Below are 19,151 nucleotides of genomic sequence, written 5' to 3'. Positions count from 1 at the left end.
TTAGGAAACAGGGCATTATATAAGTTTAAAAATAGTGAATTGGTTTCTCTTTCTTCACCCCCACCCGCAATGATACTGGGGAATGAATCCAGGAATACTCTATCACAGAGCCTCCCCGCCGCCCAACTTAAGAAAGAATATTTCTTAATTAACTAATCGGCAATCCTCCTGCCTCAGCCTCCCAAATAACTGAGATCACAAGTGTGTGCCACCGCACCCGGACAACCAATTGGTTTCTAAATCCCTTCTTGCTCTACATAGTTCAAAGATGCTAGAAATAAATATTTTTAAAATAGACTGTGATGTGTGTGTACACACACATGCGTATATGTATAGATACACGCAGTGAAAAGGAGAAAGGCTATACAATGCTTCACAGCTGTGCATTAAAACTTCACAGTGCATTAAAATCAAGACGTTTTTGTTAGAAGTTTCAGGGTGGCATTCGCCTGCAGAGTGAGTTTTGAAAAGCCAGATTTGGGAAATGGTTCCAGTTACTCCTACTCAACCTGCAGGCGCTTCACCTGTGTTCCAGGGCAGTGTTTGATGGGACCACATCCCAGCTCAACTAGGTACCCAGCGGAATTTGTAGCCCCCACTGGCTGTTCGGATGGTGAAGGCATTGCCCTGGGGGAAGGCGAGCGTGCGGATAGTGCTGTGGCTGCGGATGGGAGTGCTGAAAGAGCCGCCCTCCTCCAGCTCGCTGTGGTTCAGGTTCAATGCGCTGCGACAGCCGTCCGTGCGCAGTCCTCGGAAGGCTCCGTGCAGATTTCCCGGCCAGCAGTCAGTGTTCCTGGGCTCGGTTTGCAGGCGGGGCCTCTTGGCATCGCGACTCTGTAGGGCTTCATCGCAACGCTGAGAAATCTCTCTCAGTATGGCGTCTACTTCCGCGCAATCCTGACCCGCAGCGGTGAACATCTCCTCCAAGCTCCTTTTTGCAGTCGTTTTGAACAGGAAGGGCTCGGCGGTAGCCCCGCAATCTCGGGACTGCGTGATCATCAGCTTCTATGAAAGATGGGGAAGAGCGCCACGCTGGGGCCAGCGGGAATCGCCCCAAGCTGGGCGCGCAAAAGGACACCCGGGTGTACTACGCGCTGCACTATGTCCCTACTCTCCTGAACCCCACTGGGTTCCCACACAGGGAGCAGAGTGGGTGTGCAATGAAACAGCTTCCAGTGCCCCGCAATGTCCCACTCGCTTGCTCCCTACTTACATCCAGCACCGAAGCCAGGTGCCTGGTCCGGCTGGCGAGTTCTTTCAGCTGCACGTTCCGTTCCTTAAGCGAGGCGATCTCCTCCTGTTTCTGAGTTAGCGTCACGTGCAGCTACAGGAGGAGATCCAAACGTTCAGGGACTTGGCCACCGTGCTTGGTCTCATCTGCGTGAATTAAACCCAGATCCTGACGTCTCACCAGGAATTGAGCACCCAAGGGCATTTACACTTCTGAGAATCATCAATTTATTTGACTTTTTCCCCCCACGGTACTTGGATTAAAATGTATCTTCAGTGTGGCCATGGTAGTGACTAGTACCTGGTTGGGCAACAGGCAGACCTAGCTTCTGCCTCTAAACTTCAAACATCCTGTTTTAATTATTAGTAAAATGAGGTTGGTAAGTATGTTTTAGCTCAGTACTTAATAAATGAGAAGAATAATTTAATAAGCACGGTGCCAGGCACAAAAGAAAGCCTTCAATGAATAAAATATTTAGTAAAGTGGAATTAATCCCACTTAGTGAAGTTGGAAAGTGGGGTGGGACCACTGGAGCAATAGCAGCTATGTGAACCACTAGCCTGTCCAGACATGTACAGGGGAGCGTCCCAGTCCTTTCAATCCCACTTCTGCCTTACTCCAGTCCCGGCCCTAGGATTCCTGGTCACTAGTTCAGTGTCCCTACTTGGTTATTTTCAACGAGAGCATTCCCCAGTGCTCTCTGGTTCTGGTCGGCCACCTCCTTCCAGTACTGTTCTGGCGGCGGCACCTCTGGAGTGCGTAGTGGTGCTGACTGGAGGGCCCGGGGCTCCAACCGCTGGGAGAGGTAGGACCCGAGAGGCGATACATCGCAAGGAGAGAAGGGGAAGTCACTGACGGCCAGGGTAGGCGACATCAAAGTAGATGAGTCTGGGAAAAGGCGAAAGCTGGATATGTTGCTTCTGATTCATCCCCAGCTAGCTACAGGGTCAAAATGCCACTCCAGATGTATGCTTTATATGGAGATTTTTTTATTATTATTATTAAGGAAAGCACCCCTCATTCCTGATATTTTGGACATTTACAGCAGGCGCTCCATATAAACCTGTTGAGATAACCCGAGGGTAAGCAGGCAACCCTGTGAGGACTTGGAAGTTACACAAGGCCTTCCCTCCTCTGCACACTATTGTCACTCAAGCTCTCCCAGGCCACATCAGAGCGCAAGGACCCCTCTTCCAGAACCCACCCCGACAAACCAGCTATAAATTCAGCTATCCAATTTCTCCATTGGAGAGAGGGAATATCCTAAATATGGAAGTCCAAGACCCTTTTGTGAGGTGATGGCCAATCATTTACTGGCGGCTGAGTTCACCACCTTCAGGACCACAAAATCTTAACTAGTCTCATTTGGAGACAGGAGACATCCCGGCTGTTATTTAATGACTGAGAGACTGCACTTGCCTGCGATGAGATCATCCACTGTTTCTCTGAAATTCTGAAGACTGAAGTCCACTTCCGTTTCCAAGGAGTGGCTCTAAAATAAACCGGGGGTGTAAAACGATCATCGTTGAATCTGGAGAGTCCAGAACAATCCCCAGGTTGCGCCACGTGGGAGGTGGGGGACGATCTGCACGCACTCGCTTTCACAGCGGAGAGTCTCATACCTGTAAACCAAGCCCCACCCGAGACAAGGAACCCAGCAGCCTTGCACTGCCCTGGTGGAGAACCAGAGGCGTAGAGTGCGGACCCGGTCAGCTAGACTTGGAGCCACGAATCTTCACAAGGCGCCAAAACTATTCCCTGAAGTCTTTCTCCGCAGACTGTGCGGGATGTCTGCGGCGCCGGGCTTTGGACAGCTGGACCGTGCTGCAGGCAACCAGCTGCCTCTGTGCGCTGTTCTTTGTGCACTTGTCAACCCTAACTCCAACTTACCCCCAACCAACCAAGAGGCCACGGCTCTAAGAGTAGAGAGCATGGCATGAACCCAGGTCTTTCCTTGGAGACCCGACAGCTTGCAGAGTCCTTCAATGGGATAACTGGAAACTGTGTTTCGCAGAAAGCTCAGTCACAGCTAACCAAAAAGGAGGGTGAAAGATGATCTATGATTGGAGGAGCCAGGGATGCTATAAAAAATGCTTCTGTTCAGCAACATGTGTTGCCTCTATTGATCTTTTCAGTTTATTTCAGTTTATTACAAAGTTGGAGTTCACTCCCCACTCCCCGCTTGCAGGATGCACCTCCAACTTTCTGAACTGTATGAATGCTTTTCTGGCCTCCAGCGAGGTGTCTAGGTAAGTGAAGGGGAAGAAAACTTAAAGGCTGGATGCCCAGGAACCTTCTTATTCCCTTAACTTGTGGATAATTCAAGTTGACAAATAGTTATTTTCTATACAGTCTTCCAGTTAATCCTCACACCAATGTGGGAGGCAGGTAGGGCTCAGGAAGTGCTTCCCCTTTCACTGAAGGAGAATATGAAGCTGGAGAAGCGGAGTTACCCAAAGTCCTCCCACTCTTGCAATGCTAGTGCCTATTTCAGTCATCTTTCCTATATAACTCATTACCTGTCTTTTGGGGAGGGGGGTTTGAGGGAAGGCCCAGCTTACACTAAAGATAACAGTAGGAAGGGGAAGAGAGTCTCTAGAGCCATGATGGGAGGGGGACATATTCAGTACGCCCATCAGAAATATCTTCTCTGATTCGGCTACTGATTCATGTGTGTTAATCATACTGCTCTCCCCAAAGCACTTCTCTACTAGTCATATATTTGGGAGAAGAGGAATTTACTCTGACCCAAACTTCAAAGTATCAGTTTCTCTCAGAGAAGAAAAAGTCAAATCGAAGTCTGGAGGCCTCAGTACCAAGTTGAGCACTGAGGCCATAAGAGGAAAGGATCTGAGAAAGGAAGGACTGAGGGACCCAGACAAACCCTGATGCAGGAACTCTGCCTTGGTGGAAGTAATGAAATATGACAGTCTTCACGGACTGAAAGGTCTCTCTCTCTCTCTGCAGGTATTTGAGAAAAGCCCTTACCATGAATAGACTGGAGGCCAACTCAGGAAACGTGGCTCAGGAAGTGCTTTCTCCTACAATATCCCACGTTTTGGTCAATTCTAGACTAAAACAATTCTAAAGCACTCCCACTCTTTTTCTGCCTTCCCCTGTGGGACAGCAGCTAGCAAATGTAACCTAAGGGTGCACTGGTCAGGTGTTTGTTAGGGAGCTCTTTCCCTATACCAGCTCTTTCCCACAGAAATCCTGGACTTTCTAGTCCATGTGGTGTGATCCCTGGCCTTGAAGATTTGAATCCCACTTTCCCAATGAAATAACTCCGACATTTCTACAACTACAACAAGGAAAAAAAAAATGCTGACACATAACATATTGTCAAATTTAAATTCAGTAGACTTAAGTGAGAATTCATCAAGAGGCCACTTGATTTTGTTGCTTGCAAAATAAACATGTTGGAGTAAGGGAGTGACCTAGGCCTCTGGGCCAAATAAAAGATGTCTTTGCTTATTTGCACATCCAGATCTTTAAAAAAAAAAAAATTAAATGGCCTCTGCAGTTGCAGGGAACCACACACTCCCACCTCCTGTCTTAACAATCTCTGCTCTTAGGGCCACCTACCCTGAGTCCTCCTGAGCTCTTTCCCAAAGTTCTAAAAAGCTCTTAGAGGAGGACTGAGAAACTTTATTTCACCACCACTCCCAGTTCTGAGAGGTGTGTTGTCTTCTGGAGAGTTCTATACTGAGACAACGACCTTGTGACCCCAACACCTGCTGACAGAAAGCAGGAGTTGTCACTCTTCTGTGGGTAGCATCTGGATAAAATCACCTGTCCATCTATGAGCCAATCTTCTGGCCTTCTAGACCAGTGCTGAAAGGCTCCAATGTCTGGGAGTGTCAGCCCCTGCCTCTTTGCCACATGGTGGCAAGTGATTAGAACTTTTTTGGGAGGGGGCAGAGGATAAAAGGACTTTTTAAAAAGTGCCTAACTGCTGAAGGACCATCTCTACACACAGGAATCTGTTCTGTCAGATTTCTTCCGCAGTCCTTTGTCCTTCTTCTCGCTTCCCCTCAAATATAAACTCTTCCTCTTCTCCAGTGTTGATCGAGAAGTTATCCATCGATTTCCACTCTCCTTCAATACCCACAGAATGAAAATGGTTAGTGAATGGCTGGGAAGAGGGTGTTGGGAGAAAAACAGGACAAGTATCCTGTACGCAGGCGCCCAGATTCACCCATTTGGTCCCTCAGTGTTCCATCTCCTCCCTGCCTTGTCACAGCTCCAGGAAATAAATGGGGAGAGGAAGGGCAGGAGTGAATCCCACTGTAAAACTTGGCTAAAACAGCTCTGGAAACAGCAGCCTTCACAACATACTATGAGGGAAGAGGACACTCGGATCTGGGAGGCTCAGGTTTCCGCATGCCTCTTCCCTTCACCAGTTAAACGTGACTGTGGTGGGTGCCTGCGACAAACCTTTGCGGAAATAAACCCCCACTTAGGAATGAGGTTTGTATTTTCAGAGGCAGCAACGCTCCTCAAGGGGAGATACCTGAGAGGCAGCCGGGTCACCACTAGGCGGCGCGTCGGACCCGAGAAGAGAGGAGCAGTCCGCGAGGTCTTGCAAGTCTATGGTGGTAAGGGCTGCGCAGGGAGACCGAGAGACACACACCAGACGGACGTTTAGCCTCTTGACCAGATTCGCCGCTGGGACCCCCACCAGGACGTCGGAGACACGGGGAAGTTTCCCCAAGGGGAAAATGCAGGGTCGCGCACGTGCTTCGGGGCTCACCTGGCAGTGCAGCGGGCTCCACGTCCGGGGGGTCCTCGTATACAGACACCGGGCTGCCGCCGCCGCATCCCGAAAAGAACTTCCGCGGAGGGGCGAACTAACCGAGCACAGAATAGTGAATACCGGTCAGCCCTCGGGACAGGGAGTTCGCAGACCCCTCCGGGCCCCCGCCAACAGCCCCACCTTCCTCTCCGGCTTCACGGGTTTGCGGAGAGGAGGGCCTGGCAGCTCCAGCATCCTGTTAGGGCAGATGCTATCGAAGACCCGGCGTCCCGCCGCGCTGCTCCCGCACACTTGCATCCTGTGTGTATCGCTGGAATGGCGACCCGCACCCCTACGGTCCCTGCGCTACCTGCGCCTGTTGGCTCAGAAGTTAGTCCGAGGTCGGGGAAGTCGCGTGGCCCGGGAGGAGAAGAGGGAGGGCGGAGAGGAAAGGGAGGATGGTTGCACGGGAGGGGTGGCTCGCGCCTGAGCGCCAGAGGTGGCGCCTTTAGTCTCTGGCAATCTGCGCGCGGGCGGAGGCGTTAACCCAACCTGGCAACCGGGCTTCCCCCGGGAGAAGCGAGCGCGGGGCCTAGGCCCACGAGCGCCCTTTCCGCCAGCGTTGGCGCCACCGCCTCCTGGCCGCGCCAGACGCAGAGAGCGAAAGAACTGAACTAGAAGCGACCGATCCCCAGCATTGGTTACTGCCTTCCAACCTACGGACAGCGGGGATGGAAGAGTTAAAAGACTCATATTTCCTTTTCTTTGCACCCCAGTCACAAAGCACGAATAAATGTGAACTGACAATTGCCAAAGCCTGACTTCAGCATTTTGTTCAGTCTGGCAGGATTTAGTGGGGATGTAGCATTCTGGAAGGGATTCCTTATAATAATCCCAGTTTACAGAAACCCCTTCCCCCAAATCTAAGCAGCATTCAGGGTCTTGACTCAATTGACTTTCATGTAGACTCCTGAACTAATGCAAGAGCCCCACCCCGTAACCCTAGCCATGCACCTTCCTAGGTAGTGGCACCCGAGTACAATCTTTAAAATAAATAAAGGATCGATCAAGAAAAGTGACATCCATAAATCCTCCTCCAGCTTCTGAAAACTTACTAGTGGACAATCCCAAACTCCTGAAACCCGTCCGGCCTCCCCTGATGGCTTCAGCTGCCCATCCCAGCGTTTAGCCTTCTGTCTCTACAACTAGGCTCTCCTGCTGTGCCACATTCTTAGCTCTACATCCCAAGCAGGAGTGTATCTCCCAGGAAAGGGGTATCTCTCAGACAGAAACATCCTTAGGTGAGGGGGTCCTCTCTCAGGGGCACTCAGAACCATCCAATTAAAACAATCATTTGAAATTGCACCTTATTTTCAAATTATATCTGGTAATGGAAGTGAAAGATCCTCCTTAAAAATGTCATGATCCTCTTTTATTTGCACTCATTGTCTGGATTAAAAAATAAAATACCGTAGGAGTGGTGGAGGAAAACCAATGACAGACCTGGAGACCCTCTGACCACATTTATAGATTCAGGAACTGAGTAGAGGTGAAGCCAAATCAGCCAGCTAGAGCTGGTTTGGTATTGCAGGTAGGGAGGAGCTTGGACTTCAGGATCAAAGTGCACAAGGAACTGGACTAGAGTCCACCAGATCTGTGAGCCCAGATCTTTAGGAAAATAGGTAGCTCTGCCCTCAATAGAGCTGAAGTGAAGATGAATGGGATTGTTTATGTAAAATGACTGGTGTTCCATGTGGATGAATTTCGTGCCTTTTCAGTCACACTTCCAGCTTCCTACATCTTGTTCCTGGCTCTCTATCCACTGAGTCCTCCCATTCCTGAGTCTATCTCCACCTCTTTCTTTACCCACCTTCTGGTCTGTAAAATGAGTAAGGGTGCTCTTGAGTTTTGGGGTGATCTTTACACATGGAGATGATTATAGATTTTCCAGGACAGGCCCACTTTTCAAATCTTCATCAATGAGTTCCAAGTTGGGATAGAAAATATAAACATTGTATCGTAAGAGTATCTGTGGCAATGGGAACTGGAAATATAGGACTCCTAGTCTGGATGATTGTAGAACTAATCACCAAGTTCCTGGAGAACTTAGCACCAGGAGAGACATGGATGGAATTTTAGATGATATGGCTGAATGAGAGAGTCATTGCTGGTAAAGACAACTTCCAAAGTCACCTCCTTGCAGCCAGGCTGAAGGCTTCAGATACTTTAGACTTGGGCTAGGCATTTTGGTCTTTCTCCTCCTCTTTTTTCACCATCACAAAACAGCTTTTCCACAGATGGGGGAATCACCATTTCCTTCTCCTGGTACCAAGGAGGAAATGTTCCTGGATACATGTCAACTTATCAGGACAACAGAGGTCTAAAGGACCCTAGGCTCTAGAGTACTCTCTATGTGGAGAGAAATACAAAGAAGCTTTAGTTTGCTTTGAGTTTGTTTGCTTTTTATTTGCCATACATTTTGTTTTATTTTAAATGCAGTATACATGACTGGGGATTCCCCTCCAAAACTTTTTATTATAAGTTTTTTCAACCATACAGAAATTTTTAAAAGGCAAAAACAACAATTCAATGAACCATATATTCACATCCCCCATTAACATTTCCCTCTATTTCTTTGTCCCCAGGTGTTTGTTTGTTTGTTTGTTTGTTTGTTTGTTTGTTTTTTGCCCCTGCAGGATCCTTCTCCTAATTGTGTAGGTTAGTCTTTGCTTTTTGAAGACACTATTTGCCACCTGTGCTTATACAGAGCTTCTCATTACAGTCGTACTTCAACACTTTCAAACAGATGCTACCGTTATACCCATTTTTATAGATGGAATGTGGGCATATACCTGCATAAGGTCAACCATCAAATTGACTCCAGAGCCTTACTTGTTGACTCACTACTTGATACTGCCTCACATTTAAACTTAATCTCACTTAAACTCTACAACAACCCTGGTTTCAATTATAGAGTTCAAAGAGGTTAAGAAGCTGAGATTCAGGGCCTACAGGAGATTTTTGACAGGGAGAATGATGATGTGACAACTGTAGCACCACAGAAACCAAACAAGCTTCTATCTCAATTCCCAGCCTAGTTTTCCTATCTATAACATGAATCCTTATGACTGGAAGTAAGGACCGTTCTGACTCCATAGTTTTGCTTTTGTGGCGCTGGGGATTGAATCCAAGGCCTTGTGCATGTGAGGCAAGCACTTTACCAACTGAGCTATACCCCCCAGCCCTGTGCTGACTCTATAGACAGATTCTTTATAGTCCCTAATGAATGGTGAACACTGAGTAAATAACTGTGTGGCACCTATTTTGGGAACAGATTTTGTTGAGAATGGTTAGAAACCTATAAATTGGAGAAGCTTAGTAGTGTGGCTAAGGGTGGTACTCTGGACTCAGATCACCAGCCTTCAAGTCCTTTCTGTGTGCCAGTGTAATCCTCTGAAAACTGGGATAGTAAACTGCTTGAAACAACCATTAGATGATCAAAATAACTAATGATAAACAGTGCCTGGTAAATCACAAGCACTCGATATAGCCTTCACTACTATAATCCAATCATTACCTTGAGCTCACATGTAGCAGCATTAATGAGGTGGCTACAAGGAAATGGGCTCAATAGCCCCAACAGCCTGCAAAGCCTTCCTTTTCAACATCTGTTGGTAGATGTAGGATTCTATACTGAAATATTTCTTGCTTTTTGCCCTCTGCTAGTGTGCCTTCATGGTTTCCCACCTCTGCCATCACATTCACTAGCAAGAGCAGCCTATGGCCCCTCTGCACATCATAGACTTTTGTGGGTTCTACTCTGTCTCACACCCCAGCACACCCTTTGTAACCCTGGGGTTGCACAGTCCTCATGCTCCTAACACAAGAGTCACAGAATTCAAGCAGACAAGTGACCCTGATTGGTCTTATCATTGGAACAGTGGCATCCCAAACCTTGCCAGATGGGTTTCACAGAGATGCTAACTACAAAGTGAATCAGTGGGAGGAGAGCATCCCTGGAACAGTTTCAGCTGCCCCATTCTGGGGCTGACTTCACCTTCCTTCCCCAGGACAGACAGGGCAATTGCAGCATTCAGATTTTAAAAAAAAGCCTCTTTACTGGGGAAAGGGGGAAAGACAGCTCCCTCATTTGTTTAGTGCACAATAAATTACTAGATTCTGCTATGCTGAGGTGCAAGATGTACAACCCACAGGATGGCAAGCAGGAGTCCTGAATATTCATTCTCCCGCCCCCAATACTGCACTCTTCAGAAGCAATGCAAGACATTGGCCCAACCTCCGGGGCCAGGGAATAGAAGCCCAAGGGTCTGCTTTATTTCAAGCTTGGGAACAGGTTGCACTTCTTGCAAATCTGGAGGGGCAGCATGTGAGTCAGAGAGGTACTGTTTATGGCCACCAGCAGCTGCAGCTTTCCCAGGCAGTCCTGCAGCGCCGCCTCTGAGTGTTCGCCCAGGCGCAAGTCCACCGGGTGTGGCAGCCGCAGCATGCGATCTGCCAGCGCCAGGCAGCAGATGGCCAGCAGGGAGGGAGCATAGCCAGTGAAGGCATAATCAGCCAGGCTTAGCTCAGCCACCCCCCGCGCCAGGGCTTGTGCTTCCAGGGCTTCCGAGACTTCAGCCTGTCCGGCCTCCACGCGGGTGTGAGTGAAATGCTCCAGAAAGAAGCTGATGGTGGGGGCACCCAGGCTGAAGTGCAGCTTGTGCAGCACGATGCATTCGAGATTGCAGAGTTGCTGCCGGGAGAAGGTTCCGCAGCACAGGGCCAGAAGCTGTTTCACGCGCGGTGGGTGCACCTCCACCTGCAACACAGTGTGCATTCATCCCCTGCCTCTCTGCTTCCAGGGCTGAGGCTTTACCAGTCTGAAACCCAGGAGAAAACTGTGTCTCCCCATCAACCCTTCCAGAGAGATAGCCTGGCTTAACCTTTCCACCACTCCACCTAGTATGTACTTCCAAAGTAGCTTCTCTACTGTTTGACTAAAAACCAGGTTTGGGAATTTTTGAGCCTGCTCCCCGACCCGACTAGAACAGAGGTGCCACAAAACTTTTGGAGATTAACTACGACTTACTTCTTGGGGAGCTGAGTAAAAGGATTCTTGGTTTGCAGGAGGATTATGAAGTTAAGGCTTGGAATCTATAGATTCGCAAGCCTCTGGTAGAAGAAATCAACACACTGAACCTTGCGCTGGAGAATCGGGTGGCCAGAGAATGGAAGGGAGTTTGGCTGCACCCGAAGCCCCATGCCTCGTCAAGATACCTGTTTGCAAGCGATAAGCAGAGAGGTGACCCCGAGCAGCTGGAAGCAGTCTGCAGCCACTGGTGTGGTGGTGAGGAAGCGGTCCAGAGTGTTCACTGTCAGGCACAGTGACTCGAAGGAGAGGCCGAATTGGCGGTGCACTGGGATCAGCCAGCTGAGCAGTTTACAACGGGATTCCGCAGTCACCTGCCGAGAGGGAGGAGGAAGGCGAGGAGGCTGAGCCTAGAGCTAAACTGGGGGGAAGTGGGGGCGGGGAACTCCAGAAAGGAAGGGTCAGGTCGGCCCAGGGAGCTTTCCCCAAAGAAAGCGAGAAAAGGAAAAAGCTAAGTGCCCTAGAAACTGAGAAACGGGAGGGCAGTGCCGCTGCGGAAAGAGGGCTGGCCTGCTGAAAACCGAAAAGTTTGGATTCGTGCCCAGCGCTGTACCAGCTCGGCATATTCATTGCCTCGAGTAATCCTCTCAGCAATTCGATGGAAGGTAGGGGTGGATGAGTAGTCCATTTTGCAGACGAAGAAACGAATTTAGGATTGTTAAGTAAATTGCCCGAGGTCTGTAGGAGTTCGGGCTCAACCCAGAAACTAACTCCTTTGCACTCTTCACTGCCCCACTAGGTTGAAGACTTGCGGCAGGTCACTTAAGCCATCTACTTTTCTCCCACTGTAAATTGAGGACCGTGACCTGGCCCTGGAAGGCCTCTCTTGCTCTGCCTGGGGGCAGGGACTGAGACGCGCTGCTCACCGCGCCGCGAAAGGTAGAAGCAGAAAAGGAGAGAGCCTGGGAGAGCAAGAGCAGCGGCGGGGGACTGGCTCTGCCAGCGCCTCACTTGTGGCTGCATCGCCAGAGACTCCCGCGGATGGAAGCGGCTCTCCTGAGCCTTACGGAAAGCGTAGCAGCTCTGGCCGTAGTCCCGGAAGGTTTGTAGATCTAGCGGCTCCAGCGGCCGGGCAGGACCCGGCAGGGGGCTACAGTCTCGCGCCACCGACTCGGCTGGGCTGTCTGCAAAGTCCGAACCGGAGCTGGGAGACTCGAAAAGGTCGCAAACTCCGGAGTCTCCTCGGGGCGTGCAGGGGTTCCGGGGTTGAAGCGGCTCTTTCCTCCGGAGGCGCAGGCGCCTGCTCTTCTTCACGGGGGCTCGAAAATTCTGGTTGTTGTCTAGCCTCCCTGCTCCGGCAGAGGGGCTGGTGGGGCAGGGGGTCACCATGACGTAGCCAGGTGGCCGCTCTACTACCCCAACGCCCGGGCTGCGGCGGGCTGCAAACGTACGCAGGACAGATACGCGTGGGGAGGCGGAGTCCCGTGGCTGCTGCGGTCCTAAGTAGTCCACCTGCCCCTTCCCTGGACCACACCCCCTGGCTCCTCACTGGCTAAGCCCAGAGCGGCACAGGAGCAGCGGCTGAAGAGCCACTCCCCTCGAAGTTCTAGCTGCGCGTCGCCTCCGCGTTCAACTGAGCTGAGCAGGCGCTACCCACGCCGCGCACCCGCCATCCGCCGCCGGCTCGCGCGCGTCCCGAGTTACCTGGGCAACCGAAGCTCGGGTAGTGGCGGTAGCTGGGCGCGCGGAGCCGATCGGAGTAGGAGAGGCTGCCCAGCCAGGTGAGCCACGGGCCCAGCTGAGGAGTTCCGGCTGCACGGGGAGAAAAAAAAGATTCTCCAGGGATTATCTGCCTGTCCAAAACAGACGGTCTAGATACTTGCCAGCCCCTTCACGCTGGCTTTAACTCTGGTCGGTGATTTTGTAAATCAAGATCTGTTTCTGAGCTCCAAATGAAGGTGGGGCTAGAATTTTGTCAGCAGCTTTTTGTTTGTTTGTTTGTTTTTTCCAGAGACCCATAACAGTAATGTGAATTCATATGCATATGTGTTTTGTTTCAGTCACCGCCCTTCCTTCTGCGGGTCTGGGGAGCGAAGCCTTGGCAGTGCTGCTCTGTGATGCTGTGTATGTAGAAGCTAGCCCCACAGACAGTCATTCATGATCCAACAAAACATAAAACTGTCCAAAGATACATCAAAAAGCATGGCTGCAGCCGGGCGTGGTGGTTCACACCTGTAATCCCAGCAGTTTGGCGGGGCTGAGACAGGAGGATCGCAGGTGCGAAGCCATTTAGCAAGGCTCTGAGCAATTTAGTAAGACCCTGTCTCAAAATAAAGAATAAAAAGGTCTGGGAGCCAGGTGTGGCACAAGCCTGTAATCCCAGCGGCTGGGGAGGCTGGGGCTGGAGGATCATGAGTTCAAAGCCAGCCTCAGCAAAAGCGAGGCGCTAAGCAACTCAGTAGACCCTGTCTCTAAATGAAATACAAAATAGGGCTGGGGACGTGGCTCAGTGATCTAGTGCTTGTGAATTCAATCCCCAGTACCAAAAAAAGGGGAGGGGGGCTGGGGGTGTGGTTGGGGGGTAAGCGCCCTTGGGTTTATTCCCTGGTTTTAAAGAAGAAGAAAAAAGTCTGCAGCTTTCTAAATAGTACTTTCTCCCGCACTTTTCTCCCCAAGCCAAATAAGTCTAGAAGCTGCAGATATTGAAGAACATAACGTTGTAGGGGGGTGGCAGTTCTAGTTTTATCAAAGCGCTCACAACGGGCTGTTCTGTTTTAGGTCATTAGCTTCTAACTCTCTGCCCTGAGAAGCCCAGTCCTTCCTTGGTTATTCCCTGCTCCTTCGTGAAGAGAGCTCAGGGAAATACAGATGGAATGTTGGGGAGGCGCCCAAACAGAAGGGAAGGGGCTGAACTGGACGAAGCACTGAAGGGCGCTTCACAGGTTTAGTCCACAGACTCCAGTCCTGGTAGAAGCTGGAGTCCTTCTTTGGCCTGAGTGAATCTTCCTGAGGGTCTAATCCTTTAGGAGAATGGGCCCTTAGGTAACATCTAACCCATCTTATGAGCATCCTAGAGCATAAAGTCCAGATACACTAAGCCTGAACTTTCCAGAAGTGCTCCAGGAAGCATAGTTACTAGATGCCACACTACCAGCAGGTTCAGCCATCCCAACCTCGTTCCAGAAGAAAACTGATACATGTGTGTAATCAAAATGCAAATTTCTGTCACTAGAAATTTTAGTGAGAGGGTGGGTGGAGTCTCCTAGAGATGCAAGTGAAAGAAAATGAAGAAATTTCAAGTTCTGGCCTCTGTTAATCCTATTTCCCTGTAACTCTAAGACAGCTCTTTATTCTCCCAATTCAAATAAATAGTGTCATCTGTACCTTGGGAAATTAGCTAAGACTCATCTAGGAGAAGTTTTCAAAATGCAAGGTGCCTGGCCTGTCTCCTCTCTATTGTTGGGGAACATTATGAGAGGGGCTAGTGAATTTGTAGAGAGGAGTCAGATATCAGAGTTCTTCTTGGAAAAGCTTTCTGGGTTAAGAGAACAAATTCAGGAGTTCTGATTTTTCCTTTCAGCCCAGACTATCAATGTGGTACAGTGAAAAGAGGATGGGTCAACTCCCAGGTTCGAAACTATTGCTCCATATATTGGCCATATTGGACAAGACATTACTGCGGCAGTCCGGCTGCAGCAAAATAACCGGGGGTGACGAGGAACTTGTGTAGATTGATACAGCAGGAGTGGGAGCCATTTATTGTAGGACAGGAGGGGTATATATACATTCCACACAGCTTATCTTAATTAACATAAACTAGATACAGCAGTCAACCAATAAGGAATCTCCACACTTAATGGCTCGCTGGCGTTACTTCACAAACCACTCCCTCTGCAAAATGCCAGGCGCCAGCTTGACTTGTTTACAGACTCTAACACATTACCAAGTCTCCACATCCTCCTCTGTTATATGTAGATATTATTAATTTCCTTAAGGGTTGGGTGAAATAGGTGTAAAAACTCAAAGTCCTTTTGAAATGTAAAATAATGGGGTCACCTTAAAACTGTTCTTGTGGAGACAACAATGTTACCACATTGAGACATTTTGAAAAGTAGTACTATCATTTGATCACTTATGGATGTGAGGCTCTTATTACCTTGCTAAAAATGCTTTGTACTCTGAGGGTATTGCCTGAGTTTTAGCTCAGAATTTGTGGAATGCCCGCTATGCCAGATGCTGTTCCTAAAGCCGTGAGCAATATTGTGTAGGCCCTGCCCTTGCAGAGATGACACTCTGTGGGGAAAACAACAAGACACTGATTTAAATTATTGAAGGGACGGGGCTGGGGATGTGGCTCAAGCGGTAGCGCGCTCGCCTGGCATGTGTGCTGCCCGGGTTCGATCCTCAGCACCACATATAAACAAAGATGTTGTGTCCGCTGAAAACTAAAAAATAAACATTAAAAAAAAAATTCTCTCTCTTTAAAAAAAAAAAAATTATTGAAGGGAGATAATAGTGATAACATAGGATCTCCTGGGTTTAGGGTTGATTGAGAAAACAACATATGTGCTTATTTGAAAGCCAGATAAATAAGAAATAATTTTTTAGCATAAGTATGCCCTAAATATTGCATGCTACATATTTATAGGAAAAAAACTATTCATTGTTTATCTGAAATCCAGAAATTGCATGAGACATGCTTTTACTGAGAGATTATTTTTTCATTTTCTGACATTCAAGTTTAATTGACGTATAGCAGTCCTTCCTGAGTGCCAGAGAAACCTGTAGTAGGAGCAACTTGCTTGGCCTGGAAAAGCTTCCCAAAGCAAGTGGTGGTGGAAGAAGGACGATGGGAAGAAGAGAGCAGTATTTGGGCCAGAGTATTCCAGGTACTGGAGCAGGGTATGGGAGGTCCTGGGAGCAGATTCCTGGGAAATTCTATATAGGGCCTATCTGATACAGAATACAGAGTCAAGGAGAAGCAAAGAATTAGGGAGATAATAGCTAATACTATATAATAATATAATAATTATTATATAAAATTTATGTGCCAGGTTCTGTGTTATGCTATTTGTGTAATTGATTCAGTCTTCACAACAGCTCCAGGAGATAGCATCTACTATTATCCCCTTTTATAGATGAGAAAACTGAGGCATAGAGAGATAATTTGCTCAAGGTCACACAGCTAGAAAATAGAACTGGGATTCAAAGTTAGCCTCGCTCATGATGCTATACTGATTCAGCAGCAAAGTCAGGCAGTGCCCTTATAGGCCATGTTAAATATTTTGACTTTATTTGAATCTATTCAAGAAGCCTGACAAAAGGAGAGAGATGATAAGTCTTTTGTTTAAAAGATTACTCTGTCTTGAGGAAAACTGATTTGGAGGGCAAGGTGGAAGCCCAGTTAGATACAGCAATTCAGGCAAGAGATGATGATGGGTAAGGAGGATGGAGAAAAGGGATTAGATTCTAAGGATAGTTAGGAAACAGACAAAAAGGAAGGCTCAGTGTTAATGTTAGGAGAAACCAGGGAGGACTGTGAGTCTGACTTATGCACCTGGGCAAGTGAGTGGATGGTGATTAAAATAGTGAAGCCTCTATAGTTCTGGTTAAAGTCAAAGAGAAAATTGAGTGTTCCATTAGGTACCTTTTTAAAACAAAAACTCAACCAGGATTCAAGAATTAAAGGACACCTATTTAAATAATGAATATGCATGTATAAGTGGTTACCTTTTATTCACAGTTGTTACTTATTTAAAATAATATCTCTAAGATTTTTATTGAATTGGTTCACTAAAATATTTGTACATTCAATATACATTTATAGAGAGAGCTCAACTGTAATTTATAGAATCACCAAAAAAAAAAAAAAAAAAAATAGTCGAGCACTGTGGCACATGTTTAGAATCCCAGCAACTCTCTGGGCTGATGCAGGAAGACCACAAGTTCAAGGCCCACCTTAGCAACTTAGTGAGGCCCTGTCTCAAAATAAAAAATGAAAAGAACTGGGGATGTAGCTCAGTGGTAAAGTGCTCCTGGCTTCAATTTGCAGACCAACAACAACAATAACAACAAAACAGAATTAGGCAAAAGTAAACCTTGAAGGGAGTTTTTCTGACTTAGCATCCCAGTGATAAAGAATCTGTAATTTTATTTCAGGGGATGGTTTTTATGTCTTTTTATAAACTCTGAGTGTTGAATAAAACTTTATTTCCAGCTGACTTAACTTGGATATAAGTCCCCTCTTACAGTTAGTTGCCTTTAAAGCTGAGTGCTAGATTTTATATCTAGAACTCCAATCCACTGCTTCCAAAAAGAGCTCCCCTGGGTCATTTGTCTAAACCCCTGGGGGTTTTTGTAGCTTTCTTCTACAAACAGAATAGAAAAGCAAAGACTGTCAGCCATCTCCCTATTTCAGGGCTAGCATAACATCTGTACCTCTTTCCCTCTATTCTCTGTTTTATAGCTTTTGCTCATTGCTAAAAGCATTGTTTACTTTTACTCATTCATTCACTTATTCCTCAAATACTTATAGTCTACTATGTACCAGACACTTTCCTAGTTGCCAGGAATATAGCAGAGTATTCTCTGACTTCATAAAAACTTATATTTGAGTGAGAGAAGACATAATAATAAAAAAATTTTAAATTAATTATTAAATAAATAACATATTTAGTATGTTAACTGATGAAAAGAACTAAAGAAAATAAAGCCATAAAGCATGAGTATTGTAGGAATTTTATTTATTTTATTTAGTGTTGGGGATGGAACTCAGGGGTGCTTTGCCACAGAGCTATATTCCTAGTCCTTTTTTTTTTTTTTAAGACAGAGTTTCAATCAGTTGCCAAGAATGGCCTTGAAATTGTGATCCTCCTGCTTTAGCTTCCTGATTAGTTGGGATTACAGGCCTGCACCACTGCACCCAGCTGGGATTATAGAAATTTTAAGTAGGGAGGTGATAAAGGAAAAGCCTCACTGAGTAGTTGACATTTGAACAAAGGCCTGAAGGAGCTGAAGGAGTGAGTCATGCATTAATCTGGGGAGAGGATTCCAGGCATGTGCAAAGCCCCTGAGGCAGAAGTGCATATGGAACAGAATAAAAGCTGAAAGTAACAAGAGATAAAAACAGAATTTCTGAAGAGATGCCCAGATTCTATAAGTAAAGTATTATTATTAAAATTCATTTCATCTGACCTTTTCCCTTTTTTTAAATATGTATTTTCTAGTTGTTGATGGGCCTTTATTTTATTCATTTATTTATATGTGGTGCTAAGAATTGAACCCAGTGCTTCACACATGCCAGGCAAGTGCTCTACCACTGAGCTATAACCCCAGCTCCTGACTTTTTTACTTTTTAAAAAGTGATTTCTGGAGACTTTAAAATTACATATGTGACATCTTATTACTATAGCACAGCACTGATTAGAGGGATCAACCAGGCTGAGAACTCATATGGATGGTGAAAGGGAGACTCAGAGAAAAGGACACCATTGAAGAGGCTCTTAAAACAATCCGACCGGGAGATGGTGATGCCTTGAACAAGGATGGTGGTAGAGGTGCTGAGAAGTGGCTGGCACCTAGATGTATTTTGAGCACATGCCGACATGAAGATGTAAGATATGACAGAGTCACGGATAGCTAGGAGTGATGGCATAAGCTTGTGACCCCAGGGATTCAGGAGGTGGAGGCAGGAGGATTGCAAGTTTAAGGCCAGCCTCAGCAATTTAGTGAGGCCCTGAGCAATTTAGAGAGACCCTGTCTCAAAATAAAAAATGGGTTGAGGATGTGGCTTAGTGGTTAAGTGCCCCTAGGTTCAATCCCTGGTAGGGAAGAGGAGGGGAAGTAAGGAGAGAGGAGGGATAAAGAGAGGGAAGAGAAGGAAGAAAGGGAAGGGAGAAAGAAAGAAAGAGAGAGAGAGAGAGAGAGAGAGAGAAAGAAAGAAAGAAAGAAGAGTCAACAATGACCCCAAATATTCTGGCCTGAGTAACTGAAAAGATGAACTTTGTCTATAACTAAGATGGGAAAGACCAAGGGAAGGAAAAGGTTTTATGGAGAAGATCAGGAGTTTTTGATTTGAGCTTGTCAGGCCTGGGCCA

General features: G+C 47.3%; 2 protein-coding genes across 2 annotated transcripts; both read right to left on the bottom strand.

Annotated features, from left to right (window-relative positions):
* Nucleotides 1-564: 564 nt before the first annotated feature.
* On the bottom strand, nt 565-6,284 carry Mcidas (multiciliate differentiation and DNA synthesis associated cell cycle protein). Its single transcript, XM_027938093.2, has 7 exons — nt 6,168-6,284; nt 5,985-6,081; nt 5,745-5,836; nt 2,651-2,723; nt 1,896-2,119; nt 1,214-1,324; nt 565-1,005 (listed from the first exon to the last, which is right to left on the bottom strand). Exons 1-7 carry the CDS (start codon nt 6,282-6,284, stop codon nt 565-567), a joined length of 1,155 nt encoding a protein of 384 aa, XP_027793894.2.
* Nucleotides 6,285-10,293: 4,009 nt separating this feature from the next.
* On the bottom strand, nt 10,294-12,444 carry Ccno (cyclin O). Its single transcript, XM_027938091.2, has 3 exons — nt 12,067-12,444; nt 11,244-11,429; nt 10,294-10,785 (listed from the first exon to the last, which is right to left on the bottom strand). Exons 1-3 carry the CDS (start codon nt 12,442-12,444, stop codon nt 10,300-10,302), a joined length of 1,050 nt encoding a protein of 349 aa, XP_027793892.2. The 3' UTR covers nt 10,294-10,299.
* Nucleotides 12,445-19,151: the final 6,707 nt, after the last annotated feature.

This window comes from Marmota flaviventris, chromosome 5 (assembly GCF_047511675.1).
Source record: "Marmota flaviventris isolate mMarFla1 chromosome 5, mMarFla1.hap1, whole genome shotgun sequence".
Taxonomy (NCBI): Eukaryota; Metazoa; Chordata; class Mammalia; order Rodentia; family Sciuridae; genus Marmota; species Marmota flaviventris.
Note: the sequence above shows the minus strand (reverse complement) of the source record. Positions and strands in the feature narration are given on the sequence as shown.